Source organism: Dicentrarchus labrax, unplaced genomic scaffold, assembly GCF_905237075.1.
Source record: "Dicentrarchus labrax unplaced genomic scaffold, dlabrax2021, whole genome shotgun sequence".
NCBI lineage: Eukaryota > Metazoa > Chordata > Actinopteri > Moronidae > Dicentrarchus > Dicentrarchus labrax.
This window is the reverse complement of record NW_026136715.1, coordinates 268,207-286,477: the sequence shown is the minus strand read 5'-3', so window position 1 is coordinate 286,477 and position 18,271 is coordinate 268,207. Positions and strand designations below refer to the sequence as shown.

At 40.7% G+C, this 18,271-nt stretch overlaps 2 protein-coding genes across 4 annotated transcripts in view; one reads left to right on the top strand and one right to left on the bottom strand.

The window, feature by feature from the left end:
- grm6a (glutamate receptor, metabotropic 6a) overlaps positions 1–14,675 on the bottom strand; it is a 34,682-nt gene extending 20,007 nt beyond the window's left edge. For all 3 annotated transcript variants that reach the window (XM_051426684.1, XM_051426685.1, XM_051426686.1), the window contains exons 1-7: positions 14,554–14,675; positions 7,384–8,025; positions 3,908–4,124; positions 1,497–1,632; positions 1,231–1,385; positions 1,002–1,142; positions 726–926 (exon numbers count right to left, since the gene is read on the bottom strand). In XM_051426684.1, coding sequence (XP_051282644.1) covers positions 726–926; positions 1,002–1,142; positions 1,231–1,385; positions 1,497–1,632; positions 3,908–4,124; positions 7,384–7,980 — 1,447 coding nt within the window. In that variant the 5' untranslated portion in view covers positions 7,981–8,025; positions 14,554–14,675. The remainder of the gene's footprint in view (positions 1–725; positions 927–1,001; positions 1,143–1,230; positions 1,386–1,496; positions 1,633–3,907; positions 4,125–7,383; positions 8,026–14,553) is intronic.
- On the top strand, positions 10,324–12,208 carry LOC127378126 (uncharacterized). The gene is made up of 2 exons (XM_051426766.1): positions 10,324–11,653; positions 11,928–12,208. Exons 1-2 carry the CDS (start codon positions 10,682–10,684, stop codon positions 11,997–11,999), a joined length of 1,044 nt encoding a protein of 347 aa, XP_051282726.1. The 5' UTR covers positions 10,324–10,681; the 3' UTR covers positions 12,000–12,208.
- Positions 14,676–18,271: the final 3,596 nt, after the last annotated feature.

The following is an 18,271-nucleotide window of genomic DNA, read 5'->3' as shown; positions in this document are numbered from 1 at the left end:
TCCTCTTTGATAAAGCTTATAGTTAGGGCTGGATCAGGTGAGTCCTGAACCATCCCTTAGTTATGCTGCTATAGGCCTAGACTATCGGGGGATTTCCCATGGTGCACTGAGCTACTCTCTTCCTCTCTCTTTCTGCACTCATTCATGTCCCTTTAATGCATGTTACTAACTCCACTTCTTCCCCGGAGTTCTTGTGCTTTCTCGTCTCGCAGGTTCTCATGGATCCTGGTGGAGCCTCCTGCCATGGTCCTGCTTGACTGCCATTGCCAATACTGTTGTTGCTGTGCACCTGTCTGTCTGTCTGTCTCTCTCTCCTCTGTCTCTCTCTCTCTCTCTCTCTCTCTCTCTCACCCCAACTGGTCGAGACAGACGACCACCCACCTAGAGCCGGAGGATCTGTCCTAGGTTCCTGCCTTTTAACAGGCAGTTTTTCCTTGCCCTTGTCGCCAAGTGCTTGCTCATGGTGGTACTGTTGGGTCTCTGTAATTAATGTTAAAGAGTTCGGTCTAGACCTGCTCTATTTGAAAAGTGTCCTGAGATAACTTCTGTTATGAATTGGCGCTATACAAATAAAATTGAATTGAATTGAATTGAATTGAATTGAATACTTCATGCCACCTCTACATCAGTCCCTTCTTGTGCCACCCCAGTCTAAAAGATCTGGAAACACCCTTGGTTGAAGTTGATGTCTCTGATGTGGATTTATATTTTTGGTGTTTTCTTACCATTGAAGTTGACAGCTCTGATGTAGCCGAGCAGCGAGCGTCCCTCCACAGGGTCCATCTTGCCACATACTCCGGAGCTGCTGGGACACAGATCCTGATGCATGCTGTGCAGAGCGTAAGCCACAGCATAAACTGCATCGATCACAAACTGGACCTTCCCTTCCTGCTCATAGGACGAGTCCCGTCCGATCCTCTCTTCACCTGCAGTGATACACACAGCATCTCATGATACGGCCCACCACACCCTGGGCCCCGTCCCCTCAGATGTGGGTGTACCTGTACATTTCTTCTTGTCAAGGTCCAGTTTGATTCCAGGTCGGGTCAGTTTACACCTGAAGTCGTCCTCCCAGAACTCATTGAACCAGATGTTCCTGCGGTTGTTCTCCAGAGAACGAGACATGAAGTACTGATCAAAGCCTGTACAACACACGCACAAATAAACACAAACATAAACAGAGGTTTAGTCTCTCGCAGTCTGACATGTTGTTATGATTTTTATTTTCACCATCTATTGAAGCCCGTTTAGGTAGGATGGTGACGGCGCCCTCAGCGACATCCTCCAGCTCTGCAATTGGTGAACTCTTTGCTCCCCAGCTGTCGGACCCCACAAACAGGAAGTGACCCGTCAGATTAGCACGTTTTGCCGCCTCAAGGACACGCCTACCAGGAAGAAAGGGGAGGATTCAGAGAGATTGCTGGTTTGGACTGAATGTGATGATGAATGCTGATCTGAGGTCAGTTTGTTGTTTTGTTGTTGTTTTCTGATTTTACTTGATGTCGTCCTCGTTGGCAAAGATGATCACTCCTCTGGCATTACTTGTCTCCATCAGACGTTTGATTATCTTATCAAACTCTCCAGCTGTTGGCTCGCGAGGAATCTTCACTGACTGAGCGATGCACACCCCACCTGACAGACAGACAGGTACAAAGACAGGTTGACTGTGAGACAAAGAGAGAGACAGGTACCCTCAGAGACACAGTCTTCTCCATTAATGACCTCTTTCTGTTTATGCCACATTTGGATGCACCTTTAATATTAGTGATAAATTATATATGCAATAAATTATATATAACAGTATATATATATATATATATATATGTATATATATAGCTGTGCATCGGTGGATGAATGTCTGGAAATGCTCTTAATTTCTGATGAGCAGCTGCACCTTGCATGGAAGCCACTCTCATCAGTGTATGAATGTGCGTGAATGGTGAGTGTGGGATCTAGTGTAAAAGTGCTTTGAGTAGTCAGAAGACTAGAAAGGCGCTATATAAGTACAGTCCATTTACTATTTAATGGGTGATCAACTTTTCAGCTGCAGCTGTTTCTTCAAATGATTTAAATTATAAAATGACAGTTCAGTTCATTTTTCGATGAACAAAGCAGAAGGTTCAGCAGTGGTATAATCACGGCTGTGGCTCAGAGGCAGAGCGGGTCGTCCCCTAATCGGAAGGTTGTTAGTTCGATCCCCGGCTCCTCCTGCCACATGTCGAAGTATCCTTGAGCAAGATACTGAACCTCAAATTGCTCCCAATGCACAGCATCGGTGTATGAATGAGTTAGTTTCTGTTTGATGGACTTTGCCATCACTGAGTGAATGTGTGTGAAAGGGTGAATGTGGCACGTAGTGTAAAAGCGCTTTGAGTGGTTGGAAGACTAGAAAGGCGCTATACAAGTACAGGTCCATTTACCATTTACCATACCTGCAGACCTTCATCCAATCAGAAACTCAAAAACATTCCTGTTGCTCAAACCACCAAAACAACTCGCTGATATAGCTCCATCAGACAGATTTTCCTTTGCTGGTCTACAATAATCTGAACATTAATGTCCTCTATGGGAAACATAACACCATGCATGCTGTGTCATTGAGTCCTGGGGTACATGCCAAGTCTCTTATTTGACATTTCCTCGCTCCATGCTTGAACCGGAAGTTGTTCTGGTCCGCCATTTTGCAGGCTGTCCCAAAGCACTTATTTCTGCACCAAGGATCAAGGAGTGATCTCTGAGGAGCAAGGATACACAAGAGCAGCCTTCACAGAAGTCTTTTACCAACCGATGCACCCCTTTATTGAATATCAGTTATTGATTTGACGCTGCAGTTGCGCCATTTAATATGATCATATAACAATCAGAGACAGTAGAGAGTCTGTCTGTCAGCAAGAAATCGTTTTATATAATTTATTGTAATTTCCTGATAATTCCTCAGTCAGGTTTGTCAGTTACACCATTTAAATTTTCCCTAAAACATTGAGCCTAATAAATATTTTCCATTGTTCAAAAGGACACCACAATCATATTCTGTGTTTTTCAATAATACGTTTACAATCACAATATAGACAAATACAGTGGCACATAATGAGCAAATAATATAATACATTCTGGCAGTAGAAATTATTCCTGTGTCTGTTGAACAGCATGTTACAGATGATTTCTTTATATATTCTGTGTTGTATTAATGATGAGTGTTTTCTTCATGTACTAAAATAATGAGAGAGGAAGCTTTCAGTCATTTTAAATGTCTCCATGTACGCAGTAATGTCACTGCAGCAAATATCATTAAGTAGCAAAACTTAAAAATAGTTTTAAAGTTGACAGAAACTCTCAGATGATTCATCAGGAAGATGGCTGTTTAACTCTGAACAATTTCCCTGTATGAACCTGGAATGTGTGGGAACTTCTGGAGGTGTAAAGTAAAAGAAACACAACAAAAAACATAATTAATATTAGATCCTGTCAGTGTGTCGGAGATTTAAAAATCAATGAAGCTGCTGTCTCGTGAGTAAATGCGCAATTAAGTGACATGAAACGCACCCCTGATGTCCTGTGAAGAGGACATCCTGGGCTTTATAGTGATGTCACACGGGGGGCGTGGCCAACTGAGCATTTTTGTATTTTCAAATGGCTGCAGCAGTAAGGGATTTTCTTAATGAGGATGTTTTTTATCTTAATGAGGATGTTTTTTATCTTATGTCCACTCCAACTATATACATAATTACTTAAATTATTTAAAAATCAACACATTTTTTATCAAACTATGAAAACCTTTTTTCTTCTGGTTCAGAAGGATATGACAAGAAAGGAATTCTGAGAAAATAATAAGATATAAGAAAAAAATGTTTTTTATTTCATTTTTTAAATTTTTTTATTTACAGACTAAAGTGGGAACCTAACATACCAGCCTCTCTGGAGATCTGCATGAAGGCGTCGACTCCACTCTCTCCGTAGTTCCCCTCGGACGCCAGCGTAGAGACGTAGTTCCAGCCCAGAGCCTTGACAATGTCCAACATGGCCTGAGCCTGGTATGAGTCCGGAGGAACCACCCGAGAGAAGAAGTCATACCGGTTGTTATCGCTGAGCTCCGGAGCTGTGGATGCGTAGCTCACCTGAGGAATCTGAACAACAGATCAATAACCCTATATATATATTTATATAGATATTTATATATATTTCACTCATGCTTTGCTATGATTACAAGATGACTTGCATGTACAGTCAGTATCCAGTTTATTAGGAACAGTAATTAACCACCATACAGAGAGTTATTCTTCCCTCATTGACATTAATGGGTGGAACACAACCTGATCATATAAGTACATATATCTATATATTACATATATCTACATTAATTAACTGGACACTGAGTGAATCGAGTTTTTATCATTTAATTAATCTATCATATATTCATATAAATCTATAAAATGAAACCATGTGGTTGGTCAGAGACCCTCCTGTTCAAGTATTTAGTCCAACCCACAGTTTGAGTGACAGCTTTAATAGGAACCTTAACAAACCACCAGAGTTCATCTAAACCAGACTACACAGACCCCCTTCAGTCCTGACCATTCAGTCAGAGCCTAGGGTCAAATTAAACACATGCACACCACTAGTCAAACTGGAAACACTGGGACACACACACACACACACACACACACACACACACACACACACACAAGGAGGATTAGTGTTGTGTAACAGCCTGAGCTGATTGTGTGTCGGAGCTTCAATAAACTGAATAATAATCACATTAACACTGTGTGTGTGTGTGCAGATTAATGAAGGACTCCACATTGACGAGCTCCTAAAAGCAGACCTCGTTATGACTGTCATCATCATCATCATCATCATCAGAGAGATGCTTCAGTGGAGCGACACAAACATGAACATCAGGTTTCAGTTCAGAGGTTCCAGAACCTGAATCTGATTCAAACAGTCTGAAACCTCCAACGACCTCCTCATACAAAGATCTGACATCAAACACTCCTCACTCACTGATTGGTCAGCTGTGTGGAGGTTAGAGGAAGAAGATTCATTAGCTCCTACAAGGTAGACAGGTACTTTATTTATCCCTGGGGGGGGAAACTCTCATGTCACAGCAGCAGAACACAAATGGACCAACTGATATAAAATCTATATCTAAAATGAAATATTAAAAATCAATATCCAATATCAAATATCAAAGTGAGTCCAGTACAACCTCAGCAACATAGTGAGGATGGTTCGGCAGACAGGAATGATCTCCTGCCACTCTGTGGAAGATCTCAAGGGTTCAGGTCTTCAGGACACTCCTCCAATCACTGAACTGGCCTTCCTAACTAGCTTGTTGAGTTTGTCTCACACCTTCACACTCCCAGAATGCAGGAAAATTCTACACAGATACTGATCAGATATTGATTGTTTGATGTGAGCCCAATGTGGATCAGTCAGGGCCTCAACACTCAAAGTCTTCAGACCAGGCTGGACAACGTGAACTAGTACAGCACTAACAGCAGCTGAAACCCCTTAAGGTCCTCCTTCATCTTTAGGTCGTCCACTGACAGCTGTATAGATACTTAGAACCAAACAGATCAGGACTACAGGACTCAAACAAACCTCTGACACTGGTTTGAGTCCTCGGGAGACAATGGCGGTGTGAAGTAGGATGAGGAGGTCATCAATGGATTGCTGCAGGTGATTGGCTCATCCTGAGTGATGTCACATAAGGAGCTCCAGCTGTAATGTGTGAACTGCAATCAATTCAACCAACCGATTGATCGACAGGAAAAAGTAAATCTGCATGTTATTTCTAATTTTACTAAATCCCCCACAATGCTCTCCTCCTCCTAGATGCTAATCAAACTTACCAATCACTGCCAAGAAAACGAATTCCTGCAGTTTGACCGTCTCTTTTTCACACAAAGTCATATTGTGACTTTTAGGACATATCCATCAATTTACAGACAGCAGCAGGGAGCGTGGAGCAGAACAAGCTTCTGTACAACAACAAAGCTAACACAACATTAAAAATGGTCACTAACATCCAACCTGCTGCTGTGGTTATTTAGTTGTTTTAAATAAGTTTCTCTTTATTGTCCCTCAACATTCCAACATTAGTCCAGAATCCTCCAACGCGAGGCAGCAAACTGTTAGCATCATGCTAAAGCAAAGTTCAGCGGGATAAACAACAAAATAAAATTAAACTTATAGCTTCAAATGAAGTCAGGTCACAGACAGCTTGAAACATTAGTGATCCATCATCGATCCCTCAGCTATGCTGTCCTCTGAGGTTGAGGGCACTGTGTCAGTTAGTTTGGAGATGTTCAGTCACTTCAGTCCTGTAGTCTCCAGTTACTTACTACACTCTATTAAACCATAAATTATTAAAACAGAGTAAAATACATGTATATATATATATGTATAATATGTAAATTATTGTCATACATAATCAACAATATAGCATACATCAACATACATCAGGTCTGCTTCTGTGTGACCCAGTGTTTCTCCTGTTTGACTTTAACAAACCTTCAAACCATAGTAATAATAATCTGCTGAACACACGCACACACACACAGTCATTAAAAGCTTTCATTAGAGACAGTCAGTCATCCAGACACAAACTGTCTGTTTAAAACATTAATCCAGCAACCAGACTACTTCATCCACCCACTGTCTGTCTCTATACCTGTCTGTCTGGATCTGTGTGTTAACCTACCTTCATGTGTTCTTGGTGTGTTTCTAGAAGGTGAAGCTGAAGATAGGATTTAACCTCAGATACATAAACAGAGAACCACTGCAGATCCTCAAGTGATCCACAGATGTTAAATCAACATTATGTGATTTTATAATACCAGAATCCTGTTGATGTTCCACTGACTGTAACAGGGTCAATGGTCCCTCTGTTTTCCTATTTTTGCACTGTGTGACTTTGGTCTCTGGGTCAGAACAAGTGTGTTTTAGAGTTTTAAAGCTTTAAAGTCAAACACCACCAACTCCGTCAGTGATTTTAGTGAAACAGGATCATATTTTATGTGGAAAATATTTTCTGGTTTTGCCTCTGATGTCCTCCAGTTTCTCTCTGCATCTGTGATTTACAGAGTTTGCCAAATGGAGCTGCTGTTAACTAGTTAGCTTAGCCGTAATGCCCTGGAAACCCAAGACTGTGTGCTCAGAGCACCAGAGGAGTGTTGGTGTTTACACTGATAGCAACGGGGGCTTGGCCCTCCCAGAGGGGGAAGTTTAGGGAAGAGCAGCACTTGTGTTGTGCCAAAGTGGACATTAACTCCCCCCATAATGTTACACAGATGTATTTCCTGTACATTACAGATGTACTTCCTGTATATTACCTGTGTTACCTGTACATTCTTTATAAATATGTATGTATATATAACTTACTTCGAACAGTCTCAGAATGTTGGCCACCATGATAGACACGGAGCTAGCCGATGCTCCAATCACTCCCACAACCCGCTCTGGTTTACGGATTATGGGTGGCTCTCCGTTAGAGCAGCGAATGTCAGATGTGTCTTTCTGGATCAGCGCCTGGACGAAGGTGAGTGACTGTTCCAGTGCGTAGGTGTCTCTGGAGCAGGTATCAAGGATGCGGGCCCCCAGCGTGATGTTGGGAAGCAGCTCGGGGTCACTGTTGATCTGGTCCAGTGCATACAACATGGCCTCCATACGGTGGATCCCTTTCTCCTTCTTCAGCTCTCCGCAGGGAAGACCGTGGGGGCCACGGGAGTGGACGGGGAACAGCCCCCCCAGAGTGATGTCACCAGGTATCTTTATGGAGTGGGGGTGAAACTGCTGATGGGAAGCACTCACCTGAACCACCTGTCCACCAATCCAGAGCCAGACATACAGCAGGAGGCGGGGCCACAGTGAGGACTGATGGCGTGTTGGTCCAATCCAAAGCGAGACGTGATGATGATGATGATGATGATGGTGATAGTGGAGGGGGAGGGGGGAAGGGCCGGGGCCTAATGGTGTCATACTGAGGTGACGTTCAGGGGAGAGTGTGCATTCTGCTGTGGACACCTGTGGAGACATCAAACAATCAATCAATCAGTCAGTGATTCAGTCAGTGGAGAGTTTGAGTTCAGTGACATCACATCAGGGAGAGCAGCTGATTGGCTCCAACAAAGAAACATTAAATATTATAGCATTTTACGTAGTTTTTATTTATCATTTTTTATTGTCAATGATTGAATGGGTTACGTTAGCTTATAAATGGAGTCCGCTAACATCTACAAACAACCAACGCCCACCACAGAGTCCACACACTGACAGTATATATAATGGACAGGGCTTCCAGGTCTGAAAAGTGAATCCAATCCCAAGTGTCTTAAACCTGCATTCTTTGTAAAGGCCAGCATGGGGAGCTCCATTGGCTGCAATAACACACTGATCCCATTCACTCTAAAACAGTTTCCTGAAGAGTTTCAGTCTTCTTCCATACAGCATGATGTTCATTTAGTAAATGCCATGCCTGCCATGGTCCTGCCAGATTGCCATTGGCAATACTGTTGTTGCTGTGCACCTGTCTGTCTGTCTGTCTGTCTCTCTCTCGGTCTCTGTCTCTGTCTCTCTCTCTCTCTCTCTCTCTCTCACCCCAACTGGTCAAGGCAGACGACCACCCACCTAGAGCCGGAGGATCTGTCCTAGGTTTCTGCCTTTTAACAGGCAGTTTTTCCTTGCCCTTGTCGCCAAGTGCTTGCTCATGGTGGTACTGTACTCTAATCTAGTAATATAAATTCAAACGTTATTTAAAAATGGTCAGATAGGAAAGGATTATGTGGGAAGACTATTAAATGTTCAATATCAATGCCATATAATAGAACGAGGTCAAGTGTGATTAAATCAATGAGTTGGTTTATTTACACTCTGACAGAAGCCAATTGAGTCTATTAATGAGATAAATGCGTTACTAAGACTGTCATTGTTAACATCCACCTGAATATTAAAATCACCTACAATAATTACTTTATCTGTTTTAAGAACTAAACTTGATAAAAACTTTGAAAGTTCGGATAGAAAATCAGAGTACGGTCCAGGAGCACGGTACACTATAACAAATAGAACTGGCTGGTAGAGCGAGCACCACATGTACAAAAGTTGAGTCCTTACTTCAGCGGCCCAGGGTTCGAATCCAACACCCTTTGCTGCGTGTCATCCTCCCTCTTGACCCCCCTTTCCTGTCTATCTCCTGCTGTCCTCTAAAGGGAAAAAGCCCCCAAACAAATAAAAAAATAATTGGTTGAATTGTTTTCCAGGTCGGGTGTGAAAGACTAAGAACTAGACTTTTAAAATGAATTATAGTAGAAGCAACATTTTGATACACTGGGTTCCTTGGATGATACCAATTTAACTGATATATTAACACCTTAGAAACATTAAACCATTTTGGATTTTTTGGTAAAGACATTTTTTTGCTTCTTTGGGCACATATTTTACCTAATCTTCATCTAATTGATACATAGCATATTTAGATGAAGCTCAACAAGACATATAGGTTTTCACTCTATAATTGGTTACTGAACTTTTGAAGGTGTAGATGCACTTAATGGGCCATAACTCTTCAATGCTTAATTGAATTCCAACCAAATTTAGGAATGTTGTACATAAAGCCTGTCGAGGTGGTGTCCAGAAAACGATGTGGGCTTCATTGATAACTGGAAGCAAAGGGGAAAACCTGGTCTGATTAGGAGAGATGGCATCCATCCCACTTTGGACGGAGCGGCTCTCTTATCTAGAAATATGGCGAGGTTTATTTCTAAAACCTGACAGTCCAGAGTTAGGACCAGGAAGCAGAGCTGCTGTCTTACACACTTCTCTGCGCTTTCTTTAGAACAGTCACCCCCCCAAAACCCCATAGAGACTGTGTCTGTCCCCCGACCACCTAAATTATTTAAAGAAATAAAAACAAGAGGAGTTCAACATAAAAATCTAATAAAAATTAAAACTAACTCCTCAGTAGCACAAAATAAGAGAATGAAATGTGGGCTGTTAAATATCAGGTCTCTGTCCTCTAAAGCTGTTTTAGTGAACTAATTAATATCAGATTATGATATTGATTTACTTTGTCTTACTGAGACCTGGTTGTCCCACGAGGAGTATGTTAGCCTAAATGAATCCACCCCCCAGTCATATTAATACTCACATTCCTCGAGGCACTGGCCGAGGAGGTGGAGTAGCAGCCATATATGATTCGAGCGTTTTAATGGACCCTAAACCTAAACTAAATTATAATTCATTTGAAAGCCTTGTTCTTAGTCTTTCTCACCCAAACTGGAAAACACTGCAGCCAGTTCTATTTGTTATAGTTTAGTTAAGTTTAGTCCTTAAATCAGATAAAGTAATTATTGTAGGTGATTTTAATATTCATGTGGATGTTAACAATGACAGCCTTAGTAATGCATTTATATCATTAATAGACTCAATTGGCTTCTGTCAGAGTGTAAATAAACCAACTCATTGTTTTAATCACACTCTTGACCTTGTTTTATCATATGGCATTGATATTGAACATTTAATAGTCTTCCCACATAATCCTTTCCTATCTGACCATTATTTAATAACTTTTGAATTCATACTATTAGATTATAAGCCATTAGGCAAAACTTCCTACAGCAGATGTCTATCTGACAGTGCTGTAGCTAAATTTAAGGAGGAGATTCCTTCAGTGTTTAATTCAATGCCATGTCTGAATTTAACAGAGTCCTATAACAACTTTAGTCCCTCTGAAATTGATAATCTTGTTGATAGTGCTACAGGCTCACTACGATCAACATTAGACTCTATCGCTCCAATAAAAAGGAAATTATTAAAACATAGGAGACTAGCACCGTGGTATAACCACCAAACCCGCCAGTTAAAACAAATAGCTAGGAAATCTGAAAGGAAATGGCGCTCTTCCAAATTATCAGAATATCGCTCAAATTGGCAAGATAATCTTAAAACTTATAGAAAGGCCCTCCGTAATGCCAGAGGAGCCTATTACTCAGCACTAATAGAAGAAAATAAGAATAACCCTAGGTTCCTCTTCAGCACTGTAGCCAGGCTGACAGAGAGCCACAGCTCTATTGAGCCACATATCCCCATAAACTTAAGTAGCAATGACTTCATGAGCTTCTTCTATAATAAAATTATTACTATTAGAGAGAAAATTAATCACCAACTGCCATCAACAGTTATCAGTGGCTCTCCAAGTTCAGGGACTTCTGTCAGTGTAAATTTAGATATATATTTAGACTGTTTTTCTGCTATCGATCTTCATCAGTTAACTTCAATCATTTCTTCATCGAAGCCATCAACCTGTCTATTAGACCCGATCCCAACTAGGCTGCTTAAAGAAGTTGTTCCCTTAATTGGCACTTCTTTACTGGATATGATTAATCTTTCTTTATTATCAGGATATGTACCACAGTCCTTTAAAATAGCTGTAATTAAACCCCTTCTTAAAAAGTCCACTCTTGACCCAGGGGTTTTAGCCAACTATAGACCGATTTCTAACCTCCCGTTCCTCTCTAAGATTCTGGAGAAAGTAGTCGCCAAAGAGTTGTGTGACTTTCTACATAACAATAGTTTATTTGAGGATTTTCAGTCAGGATTTAGAGTTCATCATAGCACAGAGACAGCTCTGGTTAAAGTTAATAATGACCTTCTGGTTGCTTCTGACAATGGACTTGTCTCTGTACTTGTATTATTAGATCTTAATGCTGCATTTGACACCATTGACCATGATATTCTTTTACAGAGACTTGAGCATCAAATTGGCATTAAAGGAACCACACTAAGCTGGTTTGAGTCATATTTATTAGATCGCTCACAGTTTGTACATGTTAACGATGAATCTTCAATAAATACTACAGTTAGTCATGGAGTTCCACAAGGTTCTGTACTTGGACCAATACTATTTACTTTATATATGCTCCCTTTAGGCAACATTATTAGGAATCACTCCATTAACTTTCACTGTTATGCAGATGATACGCAGTTATATCTATCAATAAAGCCCGATGAAATTAATCAATTATCTAAATTACAAACATGTCTTAAGGACATAAAATCCTGGATGACCTGCAATTTTCTGATGTTAAACTCGAAATTCTTGTTCTTGGCCCCAAAAACCTTAGAGACTCACTGTCTAAAGATATAGTTACTCTAGATGGCATTAACTTGGCCTCTAGCACCACTGTCAGGAATCTTGGAGTTATCTTTGACCAGGATTTGTCAAGGCTGGATTACTGCAACTCTTTATTATCAGGTTGCCCCAATAAGTCCATTAAAACGCTCTAATTAATTCAGAACGCTGCAGCACGAGTACTGACAGGAACTAGAAAAAGAGATCACATCTCTCCTGTACTAGCTTCTCTGCATTGGCTCCCTGTAAAATGTAGAATAGAATTTAAAATCCTCCTCCTGTCCTATAAAGCTCTTCATGGTCAGGCCCCTTCATATCTTAAAGAGCTCATAGTACCCTATTACCCCACTAGAACACTACGTTCTCTGAATGCTGGGCTACTTGTGGTTCCTATAGTCTCTAAAAGTAGAACAGGAGCCAGAGCCTTCAGTTACCAAGCTCCTCTCCTGTGGAACCAGCTTCCAGTTGTGGTTCGGGAGGCAGACACCCTCATCACATTCAAGAGTAGGCTTAAGACATTCCTCTTTGATAAAGCTTATAGTTAGGGCTGGATCAGGTGAGTCCTGAACCATCCCTTAGTTATGCTGCTATAGGCCTAGACTATCTGGGGATTTCCCATGGTGCACTGAGCTCCTCCCTTCCTCTCTCTTTCTGCACTCATTCATGTTCCATTAATGCATGTTACTAACTTCACTTCTTCCCCGGAGTTCTTGTGCTTTCTCGTCTCGCAGGTTCTTATCGATCCTGGTGGAGCCTCCTGCCATGGTCCTGCTAGATTGCCATTGCCAATACTGTTGTTGCTGTGCACCTGTCTGTCTTTCGCTCTCTCTCTCTCTCTGTCTCTCTCTCTCTCTCACCCCAACTGGTCGAGACAGACGACCACCCACCTAGAGCCGGAGGATCTGTCCTAGGTTTCTGCCTTTTAACAGGCAGTTTTTCCTTGCCCTTGTCGCCAAGTGCTTGCTCATGGTGGTACTGTTGGGTCTCTGTAATTATTCATACAAATCTACCAACAACAGCTCCACAATAATAATAAGTTACAGACACCAGAAAAGATATGGGACATAGGTCAATACTGTATACAGGTCAGACCTCAGTGCTTTAATAACCACACAGTTGAAATGGTTGACAGTTTTAAATACCTTGGAGTAACGCTGGACAATAAACTTAGTTTCAACCAACACACCACTGACATCTTCAAAAGGAGCCAGCAAAGACTATCTGTCATCCATAAACTCAAAGGACTTTATGTTTCCCCCATCATCTCCTACTACTATATCAAAGTATCATCCAGCCCATCCTCATATACTGCTCCTCCTGTTTCTACAACATGCTAACTGTCACCAACCAGACAAAATTCATATGCATCACAAACACAGTGGCCAAGATAATCGGACTCCCCACTCCCAATCTCACAGAACTAAACAACAGGGCTATCTCACGCATTGCAACCACAATAGAACTGGACATTACACACCCACTCAATCAATATCTCACCCACTGCCTTCTGGGCTGAGGTAGAAAGCTTGCTATGGGAAAAGCCTGATCCCTGCAGCTATTGCTGCTTTAAACAAAGGGGCACATTATTTATTTGATTGTTTGTTTTTTGTTTTTGTTTTGTTTTTTTCTGTAGATTTGTTAATTGTGGATAGCGTGTTTCTTCGTTGAGTGTATGGTGTTGCCTGCAGGTGCAGTGATCTGGACATGAATTTCCCCCTTGGAGGACAATAAATTGAATTGAATTAGATACAAATCAAAGCCCTGCACTGTCTGTTTGACTAATACAGTAGTCCAATAATGGGTTGGACACCAACTGACTTTCAGAGACTGTTTACAAATATAGTCCATACGACAATAATAACTAAGTAACGGGTCAGTGCTGTACAAACAGGGCATAAGGCAGTGCTGTAAATACAGGGCAGAGGTCAGTGCTGTAGACACCTGGCAGCGGTAAAAAAATATATATATTTTGGGTGGTGGATGATGTGATGTGAACCCCAAGCACTTCTTGCTGGGTCTCTTCTATAAACTTTGCCAGCAGGCAGCAGTGGCAGCAGGTTCAGCAATCACATTCATTTTTTTCATGAAATGCAAATATTCCAGTTAAATTTGACATTGAACTGCAGCTTATTAAACATATTGATCTATAGAATCTTTCATTGTTTGGACATCAAACATATTGATCTATAGAACCTTAATTGTTTGGACATCAAATATATTGATCTATAGAACCTTAATTGTTTGGACATTAAACATATTGATCAGAAATAACAGACACTAAACAGTGTATTAACTGACCCTACTCTCCCCCAATAATCAGTAAAGTTATAATATCAACATTCAGACCAGTGTAGAATCCAATGTTACTGGTTTCATTCACTGGTCCTGCTGGGAAACACTTGCTGTTTAAACTGGTTTATCACCTGCTTTGATCCAGAATCAGGACCTACTGGAGCCGGATCCCCTCTCCTCCTGGTCTGACATCAGTCCTGAACCTGCTCAGAGCTGCCAATCTGCTCCCGTAAAGTCTCCGCTGGTCCCGGTGAGTCCGTCAGCTGTGAAGCTCCAGTTTACCTCCTGCTGCTCCTCCAGTGAGAGGAGGACAAAGACCACCTCCCTCTCGCTCTCTCTCTCTGTGAGTCTCTCTCTCTCTCTCTCTCTCTCTCTGTGAGTCTCTCTCACTCTCTCTCTCTGTCTGTCTCTGTCTCTCTCTCTCCTTCTCTCTCTTTCTGTGACTCTGTGTGTCTGTCTGTCTGTCTCTCTCTCTCTCTCTCTCTCTCTCTCTCTCTCAATTCAATTCAATTCAATTCAAATGGCTTTATTGGCATGACGTAACACTGTACAATACTTGCAAGCGTTTGGAATTAAAAATGATAATAATAACAAGAAAGGAAAACAATATTTATAATAAATTAATTATAATCTATACTGTTGGTAATACTATAACTATGATTGACTCAATCACAATCACAATCAATCAATCTCAGTCAATAAGTAATTAATTACAATGAATTGATGATTGGATGATTAGAAAATGAAAATAATATACTATATTAAATAAATAAATAAAATAGTAAGCGTGTGTGTGTGTTAGAAAATGAAAATAAAATATATATACATATATATATTAGTTTAGTTAGAGTTTCCACTGGTCGTCCTCAGTTCGTGGCATGAGGAGACATATTTTGCTGCAATAATTGGACTTTTGGGCATTTTTCCCAGTAAATAGGGGAGTTTCTGTGTGTGTGATATAAATTCAAATTCAGGGTATATTTGGGAAATGTTTGCAAATTGTTTTTCTCTTAAGGTTTTATATTTAGGGCATGAGGTTGGAAAATGCAGCTCTGTCTCTACCTGTCCTCTGTCACACTGGGAGCAGAGTCTCTCCTCTTCTGGTAGCCAGTTCTGTCTGTGGCGACCCTTTTCTATGGCCAGGCTGTGTTCACTCAGTCTGTATGTTGTCAACATTTTTCTTAGATTAGGACATTTTATTGTGCTCAGGTAATTTGCCAGTTTGAATTCTCTTTTTAGGGTCAGATAACATTGTAATTTACTTTTGGTCGTTCTCTCTCTCTCTCTCTGTGTCTGTCTCTCTCTCTCTCTCTGTCTGTCTCTGTCTCTCTCTGTTTGATGGCTTCCGTGCTGCAGCTGTCTTCTTTAATTCCCACCAAAGATTTTCAATCAGATTTAAATCTGGTGACTGAGAAGGTCACTCCAGGACGTTCCAGGATCTTGTTCTCCAGACATACCGCTGGTCCATAAGTCCAAACAGTTCCAGTTTGGCATATTCTAGTTGACTTTTGATGTTCCATGTGGTCAAGAATGAAGTGGGTCTTGGAGTCCGGCCATGAAGTCATTGTTTATTCAGTGCATGTCTCCCTCTCTCTCTCCCTCTCTCTCTCTCTCTCACCCCAACTGGTCGAGGCAGCAACCACCCACCTAGAGCCGAAAGGTCTGTCCTAGGTTTCTGCTTTTTAACAGGCAGTTTTTCCTTGCCCCCGGCACCAAGTGCTTGCTCATGGTGGTACTGTTGGGTCTCTGTAAATGTTATAAGGAGTTCGGTCTAGACCTGCTCTATTTGAAAAGTGTCCTGAGATAACTTTTGTTATGAATTGGCGCTATACAAATAAAATTAAATTGAATTGAATTGAATGTCTTATAGTTGCCACTGAAGCACTTGTACCAGCCATCATCAGGTCATCCTGTAGGTGTCTTGCAGTCACACAGGGGTTTTTCTTAGTTGTTCTGACTAAGTTGCTAAGGGCCCGTCATGAAATGTTGGACTTTCTTCCACAGCCAGGTAGGTTTGCAGCAGTTTTAAACTTCCTTATAAAGCTCCCAATGGTGTCTCTTGGAATATTAAATTATTTGGAAATCTTCTTATACCCAGGGTCCTTCAGGTGTGATGAAAGAATCTCCTTCCTCAGCTTTGTGGAAGCCTATTTGTCTTTGCAACTCATCTTCAATTCCTTAATGGGTGGGGTTTATAAATGCATCACAGCTGAAGCAAATTAAGGATCATTATAGAGTTCCCAAAGGCTTAATTATGTTTCAACTCCACTTTAGGCCATAAAAGCTGTAAGACAGCTTTAAAAACAGCAAAATCATACAGGGGTTGAATAACTGTGACATGGCTATCTTAACAAAATATACTCTTACACACAAATACTACATCATGCATTTTCTGTGTTGATTTTATGTAACACTGAACTCATAAAGAAGTCATCCGAAGCAGAATGTTACTCTTTGAAAAATCTTTAATTGATAAGTCCTTAAAATCTTGTGGGGGTTTGAATATTTCTGATTGCAACTGTATATAATATAATATAATATAATATAATATAATATAATATATTCTCATACCAGTTCTACTGTCTGTTGTTTCCACTGAGTGTGTATATGGTTTGTCTCTTTATAGGTTTTATTTTTGTTCAATATGGAGCTAATATAAATTCTCTGTCTCGTTCATTAAAGCATTTTAGTTTATTGATTGATTTCTGAAATATCTGAGTTTATAGTCTTTGTCTGTTTTATAGTGAGTACGGATTATTTCCATCACTGTGGTTCAATAACATTTTGGGCTTTAATGATAGTGACAGCTGAAGACAGACAGGAAAGGGGGGCAGAGAGAGGGGACGACACGCAGCAAAGGGCCGCAGGTCAGACTGGAACCCTGGATTCGTACATGGGTCGCCAGCTCTACCCACTGAGCTAACTGGGCGCCCAACCTTTTGGAACATTTTAAGCCTAATCTTTATTTGGAGGTTTAATTTAAATATGAAGGTTGTTTACTGTAATAAGATCCACAAGGTTTATCTGCCAATGCACTTACAGCCTTAGTACAATGTCCTGAAGCCGAGGTATATATACTCCACTTTATGACTCAGTGTTGTCTCCCAAAATAAGTTTTTAGTTTGGGATCTTGCTTTTTTTTTTTCCCTTTCATAATTTTAGTTTTTTCTAGATTAACTGTGATGGCCCAGTTTCCACAGTAATCATAGAGTATGTTTCCTTCCTGGGGTTTCAGAGAGTTCAGGAAGTTAAGATAACTGCTCAGTGTATATATTGACACTGTTTGTTTTACAGCAAACTCATTTTCTGAGTATTTACATTTAATCAGGGCGTAAAGTGGACCTCCAGTCCCATTCTGGAAATCAACAAAACAATCAGATATTGTTTCTTTATGTTTTTGGTGTTGGAGAGTAAATATGTGATCAGTTGTTCTGAGTTTGGGTATAAAGCCAGTTCGTATATAGCTTCCAGTCCGATACCACAGTATTCTTCATCTGATGTATTATATCCAAATATTCTGTATTACAATGTTATCTTCATATTTGGCTGAATTACATCTTTTCCACAGGCTCCAAAGAGAGTTTTGGTCTATAGTCTTTTCAATTTTGGTTAATTATGTGTGTATTGAGCCTTCTTTTGATTGATCATGTTCTTGTATTGTTTGTGTGAGATTTATGATGTAAGGTTTGGTTTTCAGGGTCATTGAGTTTGTTTGACAGATTTCTGAGAAAAGTTCATTGTCAAACAATTGTTCTCTCTCTCTGACTGAGTGTCTCTCTCTCTCTTTCTGTCTGTCTCTCTATCTGAGTGTCTCTGTCTCTCTCTCTAATTAAAACATGTTGCTGTGTG